Source organism: Condylura cristata, unplaced genomic scaffold (genome assembly GCF_000260355.1).
Source record: "Condylura cristata isolate star-nosed mole 26May11 unplaced genomic scaffold, ConCri1.0 scaffold00030, whole genome shotgun sequence".
Taxonomy (NCBI): domain Eukaryota; kingdom Metazoa; phylum Chordata; class Mammalia; order Eulipotyphla; family Talpidae; genus Condylura; species Condylura cristata.
Genome location: NW_004567131.1, coordinates 17104129 through 17121126, shown reverse-complemented (window position 1 = coordinate 17121126; position 16998 = coordinate 17104129). Strand labels below are relative to the sequence as shown.

The window sequence follows — 16998 nt, the reverse complement described above, 5'->3', positions numbered from 1 at the left end:
CACATGGCATGGCAGACCTCTCCTGACCCGCCTGCTGCTCCCCTCAGCAGTGTACTTCGTCGATCTGCCTGTTCTGCACCCCACTCTGTCTCTGGTGAAGCCTCTCACCGCCCCTGAACCTCTGGCCTGTGCCCCAGTTTCTGTATGTACAAATAAATAAATCTAAAAAAAAAATGTACAAAATGATGTAAAAATAAACATATTATATTAAAAAAAAGAAAGTTTGGTTGTTAGGATGAGAAGAGGGAAGAAACTGAGTGAAGATGGGGATGCATAGGGTCTTATTTTCACATGGGAGGTATCTGAACATGATTAAGTACGGACAGGGTTGGTAGACAGGAAGCGAATGGAGAAGAGAAAAGCAGATTAAATGAAACTGAGCAGGTGAAGAAAGACTGGGACAAGCTGTGGGTCAGTCTTAGGTCTGCTGACAATTCCATGGAGTGGGCTGTTGCCACTGGATTATCTTTTCATATTAAGGAGGAAGTGAAATCATCTGCTGAGAGGAATGGAAAGACAAGGTATGAAAGATCTGAGGAGAGGAGCTGCAGTGAGATAGCCCCTGTGGATGACAGAGGAGAAGGCAGAAACAACACATCCCCTTCCTCCACCAGGAAGGTGGAGGTGTGACTGTGAAGGGACCCCACCTGAGCAGCTGGGCAACTTTCTTTCCAGCAGTGTCAACAGCTGGGGATGACCTGGGGTAAGGATTTTTCCAAGACAGAAGAAGCCACGAAAAAGAAAACTAACTAGAAAAAAAAATATCACATGGGACTATGGTGGTGGCACACGGGTGATTTGGTGATGGGAAACCCACGGGGTTTACAATTGAGATGGAAAAAAAAATGTGCAAAATGATGTAAAAATAAACTTTTGTAATAATTAAAAAATATATCTATATATCAGATGGCCATTACTTCTTGAGGGTTAAATGAGTGAATCACCACTCACACCCTTTTCTGACTGCCCCATGGGCAACTATGAAGACCCATTACAGGACACTAAGGGCAATGTCTATCTGCCCTGTGGAACAAGCAAACTAAGCTGACTAACAGGTTTCATTTATGTCTCTGTCGGGTCTCTCCTTTTTTTTTAGCATCTTACCTGCTCAAGAGCATCTCCTTCACTAAAATCACCTTTTATGTTTTTTCCAGATATCAGCTCTTCCCAAGTAAACAGTAGTGAGTCTGTTACTTCACCAAATGGATTAAAGTCAATTAGCCACACCTTTCCCTGCAGTACAGAGAAAATGAGTTAGAATAAAAACAAACACCTAAAGTCTACAATCTAATCACAAAGATCTTTGTATTTTACCCAAAAGATAATTCTAAGAAACAGTTTAACTTATTTACAAACATAGGCCCCCAACCTCTCTCAGGGCCCCAAGTTTAATCAAACAGCTACCTGTGAGAGCTGACACGGAAGAAGAAAAGCCTAACAAAAACAGACATTCCATTTTCTCCCTCTAGTCATACAAGAGAATGTTAAGTGAAAAAAATCCAAGCAGGAAAAAAGGGAAAACTAGAAAAAAGTTCATCCAAAGTGTCATGACGTAGGGCTCTCAATCAAGGGTGTCTCTGTGTCCTTTCCTCTAGAAGCTGAGAGCCACTCCTGACCCCTGAGAGGAGGCTGAATTTTTAAAAAACACACTGAAAGCATGTTTCTTTAAATTTAATATGGTTGGGCCCTCCCTGGTGGCTCAGCGGGTTAAAGCACAGCACTGAGAAACTAAAGCCACTTCCGCATGAGTTCGATCCCAGCCTGCCCTGGAGGTGACCACATGACGCGGCACACCTCTCCTGACCCGCCCGCTGCTCCCCTCAGCAGTGTACTTCGTCGATCTGCCTGTTCTGCTCCCCGCTCTGTCTCTGGTGAATCCTCTCACCCTCCGTATCTCTGGCCTGTACCCCAGTTCTGTACGAATAAATAAATAAATCTTTAAAAAAAATTTAATATGGTTGTTCAGTTTATATGTTAGACAGAGGGAAAAATGAAAAAAAATATATCAACTTTAAAAGAAAGTTTAATCTCCTACTCTAAGCTGGTAGGCAATCCAATAGGTTCTAGCGTCAGGGAAACAGTACTTCTGTCAGATTGAGTTTAGAATCAGGGTTATCTTGGCATAACGTGGCAGTGCTGACATAAAAGAGTTGATGATCTGTAAAATCCTGCCAAGAAAGTGAAATCAACATATTTGATCAGAGAAATATGTGTGACATTTAGTAAGAGTTTCCTGAAGGTTTTTCTTTGCTTCTCTTGTTTCTCACTGAAACATTTATATAACTGTAGCATTTTGTTGCTGAGAATTAGTTTTTTCTAGAATGTGCGGTAGCTATGTTGATTACTTGATCAGATGTGATGGTGGAAAGAACCAGGGGAGGCATCACAAGACTGAGTCACACAAAGGGATGGGTAGAAGGGGCTAGTGCAGCAACTGACAAAGCCATAAAATCAAGGTCAACCCAAGTCTGTGTCCGGGATGCCTGAATAGCTGCAGGAGTTCCCAGCAGACAACAGACTGTTGGGCTGTGTCTGAAGCTCAAATCCAAGAGGTGAAAGATAAGGACAAAGAGACAAAGGTCATCAGGAATCTCTTCAGAAACTATTCAAAGTCAACAACCTAGGCACACAGGGAATGAGCCCCTCCCAGGGAGACGCTGTATATATCAGGGCAGTCTCTCCGCCAGCTCGGGGCAACCACTCCTCTGCCCACCTGTGCCTATGCAGGTGCTTCTTTCCACCCACTCTCTCCCTCTGTGGGGCAGCAGTGTCCTGCTTGCCCATAACCTGTGCCATGCCAGTATAACTGGGTGGTCCTTAGGAAAAGGGGAAGTTCCGGTTCCCTGCCCCACCCAGAAGGAGGGTGGAGCTGAGCAACCAGACATGCGGGCTCTGGGGGTCTCTTGGCCTGGTGGTTCACATCTGGTCGTTTGGCTCTCCGATAGGTGTTCAGTGTGCTATTGGAGTCCAGGTGAGCAGAACTGGTAGGATATTCTAGTTAACTTGTATTTCTCTCTCTCTTTCCCTGGGTTGTTCCTTTACCTTTCTCCTTGTAAATAAATCCATTACTAAACCTTTTTGTGTGTGTCCACAGTATGATAACTATGGTGGAATCTATCCATTAAGTCCACTTGCCCCACCACAGTTAAAAAAGCAGACCCGGATTCTCCCTGGTGGCAAAGCAGGTTAAAGAACAGCAGTAAAAGCTGGTCAGTCACTCCAGTGCAAGTTTGATCCCTGGCCCCGGGGGGTGATCTATATGGCACAGCAGACCTCTCCTGTGGCCGACCTCTCCTGTCTCGCCTGCTGCTCCCCTCAGCAGTATACTTCATCAATCTGCCTGTTCTGCTCCCCCCTCTGTCTCTGGTGAATGCTCTCGCCGCCCCTGCACCTCTGGTCTGTACCCCAGTACTGTATGCATAAATAAATAAATCTTAAAAAAAAAAAAGTTGTTTAGGCTTAAGATTATACATTCAGGAAAGTGCCTAACACACTATGCAAATACCACTGAGTAAATGTAAATATGTTTTTAAACCATGGTTTAAATCTCTTTTCAGAAACTGGGTGTTTATCCTGACATGTTTCACACTTTGAAAACACGCAACTACTTTCAGTTCTGAAGATGAGAGCAGTAATTACTAATGTTTGTATCCAACTTAAGACATTCATGCAAGTTACATATCTGCACCTCCCTGCCAGCCCTACTGAATCACTGTCAATCTGGACATTTGCCAGGAAAATATTAAGACCTTGGCAAATTCCTTATTTTCAAATGCCATTATAAATGTAATTGCTTCAATTTTAATCTCTAAAATGGGAACAAACAATGCATATTTCAGAGGGCTATATGGAATAAACAAGGCATTTAGTTAAATGACAATAAAGCCTTCCTGAGCTGCCTACTGAGGACAATGCACTTGATTTGATTCTAATTTGACTCTGTCTGTTACCAGCCACATTCCATTAAAAATTAGAGATTATCCTATTGGAAACGCTTGGTAAAAGCAAGGCATTTGACACATCACAGCTGTCAAAAACAGTGAGTTGCATGAGGGGTCTGACATGACTGGTGTCTATCCATTAGCGGCAGAGTCAGCTGCAGCCTTGGACTGTCTCCATCAGACCAGGTTGCTGTCCCTTCCAATCCACAAGCTTGGTTTCCTTTTTCTAAGGTTTGTTCCACTGAGAGGAAACTTCCAAGTAAACATTCCTCTTCTTAACCAAATCTCGAATATAACTCATCTTTAAACTCTAGAAGACAGTGGTGAAAACAGAATAGGGGGGTGTTGTGATATAACAGAAGTTAACAGTTAATAGTCATTTGGTGATATGACCAAAATATGACTCAAAGCTGGCTGATAGGGGAGAGGAAGGAGATCTGTGGGTAACATTTGGGAAACATATGGATAACATATTTGGAAAACACACCTGTTATCTTTTTAATAGCTAAATCAATGAGCACTAATCATGGGACATTTAGTAATCCAAATTTCTTTTAAAAGATTGTATGTCTTGACATTAAAATCTCTGCTGTAGGGTTTAGCATCAGGCTTTTGTTTTCTTTTTCACTAAACTTTAAGATTTAAGAAAAAATGTAAACTGTACTAAATGCTCATTTCTAGACTAAAGACTCAAATCATGCTATGGATCTTTTAGCTGACTAAAAAGAATTCCTGGCCACATTTAACTGTGCAAACTGAACTATTTTAAATAGGTTCAGACTCCTGACAAAAGTGGAAAGTTGACTTTATGGTGCCCATTTGGTCATTTGTTAAAATCATCCAGAAATTTATGACACATAATTATCGATGATAGTATATTGCTTGATGTTTAGTACATTTTAAGGGGAAATTAGCAACCACTATGGATTTCAAACACCTCAGCAGGTTTGAGGAAATATTTGATGACCAGTGGCCCGTTGACACATATAATGCCTAATATTCTAATTGTTATATGGCCAGTTCTGACTTTTAAACACGTGGAAAAGTTTCTACTTACCCTACTGTCTCTATATATATCAAACACAACTGTAAGGAAGAAAAAAACTCAAAGTTAATAATCAACTACTATCTTCATGATATAAGCCTCCTTTGAGGCATTTTAATTATTTGCATTAAAAATGCATTTTATTATTTGTGACTCAAATAGCTAACATAATTAACTAACCTTGAGGACATCATGTTTCTAAAAGGTGAAACTTCCAACATAAAAAAAATATCCTGCAGTATTTTATTTAAATAATTTTGTTTTCATTTTTTAAACCCTCAACCATAATCCCTTAATTAAAAATTCAAACCAAATACTGACATCATCTCAAACTTATTATTATGAACAAATATATGTACTAGTGAAAGGAGCATCAACCACTTTCTTATTTGACAGGCAATGAAAGAGTAAACTTTATACTATCAAAGCATAAAATCTAGCTACATTTATGGCACAATTAATCTTTTTTAGATAAAATCTGTTAGAATACCTAGGTTGGGCAAGTTGAAAATTATAAATTATAGCAGATATAAATTTAAGATGCATGAAAACATTCCCTTCTCCACAACATACTTTCAATTTTTGAGAACAATGCAAAAGTGTTTACATTGTAAAGGTGCTGTTTGATTATTCAAATAAGAAGTTAGAAAAGTAAATGAGTCAAAAGAATGTAGTACTAATAACAGAAACACTGTTTTCTGCAGACAGAATCTTTGAAATATATAATAAAATATCTAAGTAACAGGAGTTACTATCTCAATATTAAAGTAAGGTAAAATTAACACACAAACCATCATCAATACCAAGTAGCTAATAATGTTTAAAATAGTATTTCAAATCCAGTTTGAAATACTGTGCCATGGTAAAGTAAGGTTCAGTAACATTATGTATTTCATTTCACTGAAAAAATACTCACAATCCTCATCTAAGAATTTATACTGTATGTGTTTCTTGAAAAAGTCTTGTATACATCTGCAAATTTCTTCTTTTTGTTTAGAAATATGATCATAGTATTGTGTGTAGTCTCTCTGAGAAATACCTGACAAGAAAACATTTTATACCATTATTACATGTTATTCTTTTCAAAAACACCAAAATGTGGTTTAAATCTTTTTTTTGAGAAAACCATTAAAGTTGGAAAGAAGACCAATCAGATGAATGCTGCATTAAATACTGCTGGGCATTTGACAGAGGTATAAAATTTATCAGTTGTAAAGATTCATAAGGACAGTAGAATCCTAAATTTCCAACTGCGACTGCCATTCATTCTTACTTTGGAAATAGGAGTTATTTTTACTTACTACAATGGAAAGAATTTGAAACCATAAAAATGCTTATTATATAAAAAGTGGAGGTCAAGTACTTTTTCTTTTATTTGTCCAATGGACTCTACAAATTGGTATTCTTCTCTCTGGGAAAACATAAACTGTTCCTTACCATATGTCTCCCAAATGCATACTGTATTTTACAGAAACAGACCATTTTTCTTACTCAGATATGCTACCCTGCCTTCACCAGCCAGGGTAAAGTAAACATTCCTTTCTTCAGAGCAACTTGCCAATAATATTCCAAATACAAAAAGGAACTATTGTAAGAACTCCCTCAATTACTCTACTCCTAGGAAAAAGGACTTTTGCTCTGAAAGAGCTTCCATCCAATTTCCTGATTTTCCTGATTTAATGCCAATCTAAATCCCTTTGGCGTGCACTCTCTCTCTCTCTCCATATATATATATAAAAAATACATATATATATGTATTTTTTTCAAGGGTACCTGACAATATGATACATTTAACACCAAAGTTACTTTTAGGCACAAATGTCAATATCACATTCAATAAATAAATAGTGCTGATTTGACTCTGTTCAAATCATACTTTATTTGGCTGAATATAAATTTTACTTCATGAAAAACATGCAGACATAAAAAGAACAACTTGTCTTTAATATGTGACTTGAGTAACAGTAAACAAAAAAATTATATGAGGAAAAATGGATTGTTTTTAAATAATGCCCTTATTTCTCTAAATACTTTCTCTTGCTAGAATAATAAACAGTGCTCCAATAATAGACACAAAGTTTTAAAAACCTGACTTTTTATGATACCTAAAATAAGCAGTGTGTTGCTAATACTACAGGAAAATCCTAAAGGGAAGGTAGGTACTATCATACATATCCTAAGAGAATGGTAAATGGATTTCCATTTCTGAAATCCAGACAGACATGATTAATTAACAATACTGTCTTCCTTGGAAGTGGAATGTGGTCTCAGGATTCTTGCCAATAAAGTTTTTTCCAGAGTAGTACCTATTGGTGAGAAGTAGCATCTATTACCAAAAAACTGATTGTTAGCCCATCCAAATAATTGCTAGAAATTTATTTCTATTAAGTATGTATTCTTTTAATCATTATTTCATGGACATGAAACAAACAAACCTTACCAATAAGTTTGTTTTCCTTGACAAAACATCTGAACTCAGCTCCAGGAATTAATTCGCACCATTTTCGAAGAACAAGCTGCAGAAAAAGGAGAAAAATGTAATACAACTATGTAACAAGAGAGTTACCAGTCTACAAGATAAATTTTTGGGAACTGTATCTTAACAGTTTTCATGATCCAATGTATTTTTTATAAAGAGGCATCATAAGTCATTCTTGATATAAGATGTACGAAGTAAATTAAAAGCAAGGTTAACTGTGTTAAAAGCCTTATGATAAAATGCATCTCCGTCCTGCTGATCATTTTGAGAGCCTTAACATAACATACAAGGATGATGAAGTAAAATCTTAATACTGTGCCTTAAGATGTTCTGTAATTTATGTTCTTCAATCCTTTAAGAATATCAAGGAATAAAATAATTTCAAATTTGTTACCTCAAGCACAATCTGTAACAAGCACCAAAACTTGGCTCTAATGAAAGCATCTGGTTCACCACAAAAAAATCACTATAACCTTCTCATGAGTTTTCCATATTTTAAAGTAAACCACTTTCACCAGTGGTTCAAGTTATAAATAGGTCTTTTATTATAATTATTTAATATGTACAAATTCCCAAGTATGGAACATACAGCAGAACTTAATAGATGACATGTAAAACATTTACATTTATAAGTGAAACAAATATAAATGTAAGACAAACAGCCACTAACAATCAGTTACAGAAAATATTTCATGAACAGGGGAAATGCTCACACTATGCTTCGGGTGAAAAAAAAAAGTCAAGCAATGTGTTTTATGAAGTGTGTATATGTACACACACACACACACACACATCTCAAGAAAGGGGAGTTAAAGACCACATTGTTAATGCTGCAAATACATCTGGGTGACAGTTCTCTTACATTTTAAAATTTTCGCTAAGTTGATTTTCATAAAAAAAGAAACCTGCATTGTGAAAAAAATGCCTTAGAAATTTGTAGAGCACTGATTTTATTTTTCATTACAGTGAGTGTTGTCAAGCTTTGTGGTTTTAAGGGTGAAGTTATTAAAGAACCCCAAACTAAAATATTACATTATTCTTATAATATATTCTGGCATACATATTATTTATAGTAGTAACTTTGACTTAAGCAAAAAAGAAATGTTAAAAGTTTTTGGAAATGTCTGTATTATTTTTATTGAACTATTCTGAATAGGTACTACACATACTGTGATTGATTAAAAAATACAGAAGTTAAAAAATAAATCTTTTTCCTATCCTACTCCTTTTCCTCCTCTCAGAGGTACCAGTTTTGACCATTTCTTGTATATCTTCCTCAAAATTTCTAAGAACATCAAAACTTACAGTATATGCAAGCATGCATACATGTCCTCTACATACAACAGAAGCATAAGGTTCTCTTTGCAACATTTTTCATTTTAATTATGCTCATACTATCACTTTCCTAGAATTTTAAACTGGGTTTCATTTCCTAGAATTTTAAACTGGGTGGCATAGCCCCAGAAGATCAAACTCTAGTGAAATGGATCGTAGAGGCAGATGATGACAACATAGATTATACCTCAGGCAGGGTAAGACGAGAGAAACAAATCTTTTTCATCTTTGTGTTGCCAGTACAAAGAAGTGAAGATATAGCAGTGTTTAGTTGATGTTTGTTTAGTAAAACAACAGACATGAATATATACATACAAAAAATGTTACAAAACATTTAATGAGCTGGGAAAATGCTTATACTCTGCTATTAAGTTAAAAAAAAAACCTCATAAATGATATATAAAGATCTCTATTACAGAACTAATTACATACCTTTTGTTTGCTGCACCTTCCCATGTAAATTCCCTAACTGAACTTTCCCTTTCTTTCCCTGACATCCATAGTCTTAACTAAGCTATTTGAGATGGTATCTAAAGCAACAAGGGTCAATTAGTCTTACTGGATATCTGCCATGTATACAGGAGGTAAGCATTTTATTATTGAACTTCTTTTTGGCCTTTCTCTTAAAAAAATCTCAATTACAAGTGCTGAAAGATTTAGTGATTGTTTGGGTGGCCTAGGAAATCGTAAATTAAATGTCCCACATATGGCATAATCATATAAGATATGCCAGTATATATACTCAAAACGAAATTACTTGATAAACTGAGTCAGTGGGCAAATTTTGAAAGCATGGGTATATACATGCATAACTAAAAGCAAATAAATAATGACAACATTTAAAAAAATCCCTGGACAAATTCTAATTGGTGTTATAAATGCAAGCATTTAAGTATTTCACAACATGAAGCAAGGATGGCCATATTCTAGTCAACAAATGAGGAGCTGTCAGAGTTTTTAAAAGTACTGCATTTTGACAATCCAAGTGCAAGAAGAGCCAGTCATAAAGATAAGCAAGAGCTTACCAGGGATGTAACTGAAACCTGTTAGCTTTAAAAAGGAAACTATACTCTTAATTCATTTCTGACAGTTAAACATTAGGGATGATTGAGTGTGCCTGTATATGTATGGAAAATACTTCAAAACCTGGAAAGTAGGGAATAAAAACCTGAATCTACTCTATTTGAATTCTTATTACTATTTTTAATAAGGTAGCTTTTTTTTTACTATCCTTTAATTCTCACTTCTGTATATAATTTGTGAAATGAGTGAACAATATAAAAAATAAAAAATTAAGAGGTCCATTAGGTCTTAATGGTAAACTGGTGATAATTGCCTTGCCTTGCACATGAGGATAAAAGTATAGCCAAGTTAAGCTGTGTAGTGAATATAGAGGTATATGCTTCATTGCAAAATATGTATATACTGTAGCATTTGCACACTACTTCTACATATATTCAACACATAGAGAACATTTTCATTTGATATATTCCATAAATTGTAAAATTCAATGGTTTGAGGTTTCCAGAGAAATTGATCCAAAAAATTTCACTCACATCACTTAAGAATACATAGCAATTCTCAACATGTCTTCATCTAGAATTATCACTTCATCACAATTTAAGAAAAGTTTCTTACCTCATATTCTATACAAGGATCTGGGGAGTCATCAGTACAATGAATAAATCTTTGAAGGAAAGAAAGGCAATTGAATCTTTTTGGTAAGTATTAGTACATATTTATTTATAATTAATTGAGAGTAAGGGTTTACTAAAAGCATCCAGAAACAGAAGACTAATTCATTAAATTCAGTGAACACATATTAAATACCACTTGAAATCAGGTGGCTAAGTAGGGAACTTGAAATGTTTTATTTGTTCTCAAAACAATCATATGTGCTAATATAATCTCCATTTTCCAGCCTCCTTTCCCCACCAAAATAAAGTAATTAAGACCCAGGAAAGACTGATTTGGTACCCAAGCTACAGAGACCAAGTGACCAAATTGTCTATTCCAAACAAAGACAGGACAATACTGTTGCTTTGCATTCTCACTGTTTTTCCACTTCTCTACTTATATTAATCCTGCCCAAAAAGCTACCTAAAGTTAAATCTAAACCTTTCCCACATGCCATTTAAAATAACATTTGCTAGAATTATTACTCCCTAAGTTTATATTTCATGAACATTTTTTTTGTATTGCTTATTAAATGTCTACTATGCTAAGGACTGGGCTAGGCACTGGGAATGATAAAATGACAGAATCCCTTGTCCTTTAGGATGCTAGTCTAGAGGGGAACTCTAACAAAAAGGCAAAAGAATTTCAAAAGACTGGAAATAAAAATACGTTGAAAGACAAAGACTAATGACAGCTACCTTTCTGTCTTCTGTGTGTGTGTGTGTGTCTGTGTGTGTAAGAGAGAGAGAGAGACAGAGAGAGAGAGAAGGGGAGGTCTTTCCCCTCAAAGGACTCTCTTCAACAGAAAGAGAAGGGTACTTGTGAATTTAAGACAAGAACAAGCATGTACTAATGCTTGTAAAAAAATACTGTTATATTTATTATATCAAATATACATTACTTTTATTTTGACTTTTAAATCTGAGGAATTAAAATATACATAAAGGTACAAAATATGCATGTATCACTTTTATAAGAAGTTAATTCAAGTTTATTTTGAAAGTTAATATTTAAGCTTCCAACTAACAATAATGTAATGAACATTATGATAAAAAACTACCTGCCTATTTGAATTTAAATGTGTCTTAAAAGATATTAGATGGAAGTAGAGAAATGGCAAGTTTTAATAAACAAAATGAAATAGCATCACCTTAAATTTTAGTGTGCTAGTAATTATTACCATTTTAATTTTTCAATTGTGACTTTAACCATGGGTGTGGCATATATTTAAATCTGATAATAGACTAGCTCTTGTGAACATATTTTTCTATAAAGAGAACAGTAAATTGAGGGTCTGCATCCACCTATTTTTAAAATGTTATAGGAAAACATTCTCTAATTTTTTAAATGCTTCTGTATTCCTACGAATATTGATTTCAATCCTTGGTTAGTGCTCATACTGTGCACTTAAGTAATATCATTTTATAACATTTTAAAAGTACTAAATGGTTTAACATTTAATACTATTTAAAAACTTGACAAGTTTCAGAAGGTAAAAGTGAGAACATATGAGGTATATGAGACTATTATACAAGACATCATCTTACTAAGATGATGAACCAGATGGCCGAGTATCTGAGGAAAATGCTCGGCCATCTAGTTGAGACTAACTGGAAAGGTCACCAATAAAACTTCCAGGTACTTGGCCAAGACACCTCAAAGAAGGTGTGTGAACAGTTAGATTCCATCTGCAATGGAAGAGTTTGAAAAGCAAAATGAGTAAGAAAACGCGTACCAACAATACTTGCATTTTTGTAATTCTTATGTAAATTACTGCCCCCAAATTCCATATTAGGCAATAAAAAAAAGTCTTAAAATCAAGGCTACTTACTACATTGAGAATACTAGTAGAAAATATGTGTATTCTATTAGAAACACTGAAATATCTTTATTGAAAGCATCTGGCTGAACCAGATGACTAAAAAACTTGAATCTGAAATGGAAAAAAAAACTAAACTAATTCTTTCATTTTCAAAAATAACGCTTTCATAATTGCCAAAAGAAAGCAGTACCTCAGTGGTTAACAGTAAGTCATTGACCAAGGAAAGCAGTTACACCTACAGTTCTTCTCTGAATACATATGTAAAGTCACTATGGAAGAGTTAGTAAAATTTTTAAATCCCAACTCAGCATGTAACACAAAATTATAATACCAGGTTAAAAACTTATGAGCAAAGGCATAAAGTATGTGGCAATACCGAGTATTTCCCCTAACACCACAAATAAGTTTAAGTAACATTTGGAAGTTATGCTTGAAGTAGGAAGTAATATGAATTGGTCTGAGGTCACCTTGGAATCTGGGCTATTGTTAGAGAATTCCAAAAGTAAAAATCAAAAATCAATCCAGGTTCTAGACTTATTAGCTGTCTACAAAAATGAGAAATAATCAGCTCTATCCATCCTACCTTCCAACAACTCTAGCAGTTCCCAGCAGAGGCAGAGCTAGATGACACAGTACTTCTGTTGAGAAATCTGCCAGTCTTACTGAAGTTTCCATCTACACAGCTTGCCCTTTCTGTTAGTTTTTAAGAACTCTTTACCTCTGACTTTTACAATGACAGTAAGATGTTTCTTACTGAGACACTTGTTTTTCTTTAGTATTTTTATCTTTTAATCATTTCTGACTTTCTCTTTTAACAGGACTCTTCCCTCATTTTCTCTTCTTCCTTCTAGAACTCCTATTTAGTCAGAAGTGTAGTGGGACAGGGTCAAGACAGACAAAATTTTTGTGCTTCTATAAGTTTCCTTGGCACATTGATTTTTACAACCTCAGAGCTATCTTTCCAGGAAAAAAAGAAGCTGCAGACCCAGAAGCAAGGAGTCACAGACTTTGAGCCCAGACCAGTTCAAACTGGAGCTGTGAGCACACAGCCTCCATAACATGCTCACGCTGGAGATGGTCAGAGCCTTGCACAACCACTGAGCTGCAGCGGGATGGTGCCCAACACTTACAACAAGAAATGGACTGTTGCTAATAAAGTTGAATTCCTTTGTTCTTAAAGCCCCAATTCTAAAACCTTTTTGGTGCCTCGCCCCAGTACCGGGAGGAGTCTTTCTCTTGCCTAAAGAGGTCTCCCTTAGAGCTTCATCACTAACCAATAAACACTGACTCCTTGCCTGCCCTCACCAGAGTCTGTGGAGTCCTCTTTCAATCTAGATGCAAGGGTCTCAAGAGCCTTTTCCGATGCTTGAAAGCAGGACCTCTTGATCCACCCCTCTGACTCTGAGGGGATGGAGCAATAGACAGCAACTGGTAACACTGCTGACTTACCTGCTTTTTTTGTGGGGACAAGATCAGGCTAAGGGGCCTCAGACCAATTCCTTTGTCCAGAGACATTATCATATATGTGTAATATCTTACCAGTTATATTTTATCCAGTATGCCTCTTTATTGCATAATTGCAATTCATTTTTTATGCTGTGTCTAGGATAAAATCTCATTACATAGCTCATATTCAATAACCAATTTACCTTCTTACTTACATAGGTAACTGAGTTTTTAATTCTCATAACCAGCTTTCATTTCTTGTGAACTCAGCTATTGGTATATTATTTCATCTAGCATTTTAAATTTTACCCAGCATTTCTAGATGCTTGTAACAAAATATTTTTCAAGTTATTTCAGCTAACCATTTAGCTAAAACAGAAACTAATTGTACCTTACAGTTTTTATAATTACAAATAAGAACATTTTGAATTTCATTTGAAGCTCTTTACCAACTTGAATAAGCTAGCTATTATTAAAATTTAATAGCCAACTTTATGTATATTTATAAGAATACTGTTTTCTTAACACTCATAAAATTCTAGAAAATGTTTACATCTTCTAAAATATTTTCTTGGTTCAGCATATATTTTATAAGAGTTTGTAAAATTTTTTGACTGAAATTTTCAAGATGTAAGCCCTGTTATTCAAAGGCACTCATTTACAAATCTAGGAAGAAAGGAGATTCCAATGTGGAATGCTAAACTCATAAATCTTGGCAGGTAAGTTCAATTATTCTGGTTACTCATAACAAGCATAAATAGTATTAAAATAATGAATATCACATTACCTACAATGTGAATTACAGACTATTCTCAATATACAACAGTAAATATTTTGAGAAAATAAAAACCAAAGATTTAATTTGTGAAAGTTACCATAAAACTACGCCAGTACCTCTTCAGTTCAGTTTGAAATTAACCAGTAATGGAAATTTTAAGAGAATCAAATAAAAAATACGCAAAAAAAGAAGGAAAAGAAAATACAGTTCTAGTCAAAACCATAAAAACTGTGCATCCTAGCACAGATGGTTGATAGAATGTTATCTTTTTTTTGTCTCTTTTTATATTCTAGCTACTACCCAAATTGTCCTCCTTACTGAACCAGCCAAACGGTCACACTGTAAACACGCATACTCATTACACCCTAACCATATCTTAAGATTGATAAACCCTTTCCTGTGAACTTTATTGTGATAAACACATAACTCTTATCACATTGTTCCAAGGGTCTAACATTGAAGAGAACAAACGTACACTCAATGATAATGATGCATGTGTGTCCAACTAGGGGAGTGCAGTGACCCTGAAAAAAAGAATACAGTACAACACAGAAAGTATAGTGAAATATATCCTGTGCTTTATTACAAACACTGAAGGAAAAGGATGAGAAAGGAAATGTTTATTCACTGTAACTATATAACAATAACTCAGAAATATTGTGCAAGAAAAATCCAGAAGAAAGTGGAAACAAGAGAAAGCTTCAGTGGAAAACATGTTGAAAGTGAATCTTAATTTGCTGGGGGCAAGATGTAAGATGCTAGCTAGATTTACAATAGCAGCTACTCAAATGGTGTGAGTTCTGTCTCTAATTTGGGCAAGTCAGCTTGGTAGTATTGATATACTTTGAGAACAGTACCTATGTTAAGTTTACTCTATACAACTTACTCACTGAGATCACAATTTCACCATTTTTATAAACAACGAGAAACCATCATAATTAAAACTTTGTAAAATGGCAGAAAATAAGATCAACAATTTTTTAAAAGTGGCATGTCATGATCTTTACTAAGGTGTAATCTTCACCAATAACTTTTTTAAAACCTGACCTTCTTACATAGTAAATGACTCTTAAACATAAGAAAAAATCTTAAGTTTGGGGTAGAAAAAAAAAAAAAGAAAAGAAAAATGTAGAGACCAGGGAAAACTTAAGCATCAGAATTTCCAGTTTTGGAGCTTTTATTCCACCAGGAACAAAACAATTTTGGTAGAGACTCCATTCTTTAGATTTTCACCATAGCACAAAGGAAAGAAAAAGTAATGTTCATGAACTAAGAATGATTGGATATGTTCATTAGAACTTTTATTGAAGTCTTCAAAAGAATCACATATATTATCTAAAACTAAAACAATCTAAAGAAAAAGATTGTTACCTAGATAGTCCTTAAAAATCACAAGGCTTTGGCCCTCCCTGTTGGCGCAGCGGGTTAAAGCACAGCATTGAGAACCTAAAGCCGCTTCCGCATGAGTTCGATTCCCACCTGCCCTGGAGGTGACCACATGGTGTGGCAGACCTCTCCTGACCCGCCAGCTCTCCCCCCCGCAGGGTACTTCATGGATCTGCCTATTCTGTTCCCCACTCTGTCTCTGGTGAAGCCTCTCACCGTCCCTGAGCCTCTGGCCTGTACCCCAGTTCTGTATGCACAAATAAGTAAATCTTTAAGGTTTTTAAAAAAAAAAAAAAACACAAGGTAATGGCTATTAGGTCGACTTACACTATACAACTTTACTAAAAGACTTTTTGCTGCTGAATTTTAGGATTTATAAGTAGTTATGTGATCTTAAGAAAAAATGAATACATTATATTAAACATATTACAGTTTAGATTGATAAATTTCCTGATCACTAGTCAAATTTGTCTTTTACTCAGGAAACCCTAGAGAAATAATTAAAGGATTAAGTATTTTACTCAGTCACCGAACCTGGCTTCTTTTTTGTTTGCATTAGATATTAAAGCAATCATCAATAAAATCAGCCTTGTGACTCAAGTCTAATACATAGGATGTTTATAACTGGGCAAATAATTCAGTCAGCAAGTATAATCTGGGCAGATTATGCTAAACATGCCTGAAGTGTCTTCTGTACAACAACCCTTTGAGGAAGAAGATAAATAAAAGATTATTTAATATTCTAAACCAAGTTTCAACTGTGGCAGACACCCTTGCTACTCCCAGCCTGCATACTTCTAAAGAGTAGTGATTGCTTAGATCCTGTGGCACCCTATAGGATCCCAGCAATACATATGTGACTAAAGAAGTCCTCTGAAGCAGACCTGAACCAGCAGAATCAGGATCATGTTAGAAATCACATTCTCGGGCCCTCCCTGGTGGCGCAATAGGTTAGGACATAGCACTGCAAGCTAGCACAGCTGATTCAGTGCGAGTTCGATTCTCAGCCCTGGAGGTGATTCACATGGGCGAGGCAGACCTCTCCTGATTTGCCCACACTCCCCTCAGTGTACTTCATCGATCTGCCTG

At 35.6% G+C, this 16998-nt stretch overlaps 1 protein-coding gene across 1 annotated transcript in view; it reads right to left on the bottom strand.

The window, feature by feature from the left end:
- CDC123 (cell division cycle 123) overlaps window positions 1-16998 on the bottom strand; it is a 39043-nt gene that overhangs the window by 4894 nt on the left and 17151 nt on the right. The window contains exons 7-11 of the mRNA XM_004691251.2: window positions 10439-10487; window positions 7427-7502; window positions 5903-6025; window positions 4999-5027; window positions 1105-1233 (exon numbers count right to left, since the gene is read on the bottom strand). Of these exons, the coding sequence (XP_004691308.1) occupies window positions 1105-1233; window positions 4999-5027; window positions 5903-6025; window positions 7427-7502; window positions 10439-10487 (406 nt within the window). The remainder of the gene's footprint in view (window positions 1-1104; window positions 1234-4998; window positions 5028-5902; window positions 6026-7426; window positions 7503-10438; window positions 10488-16998) is intronic.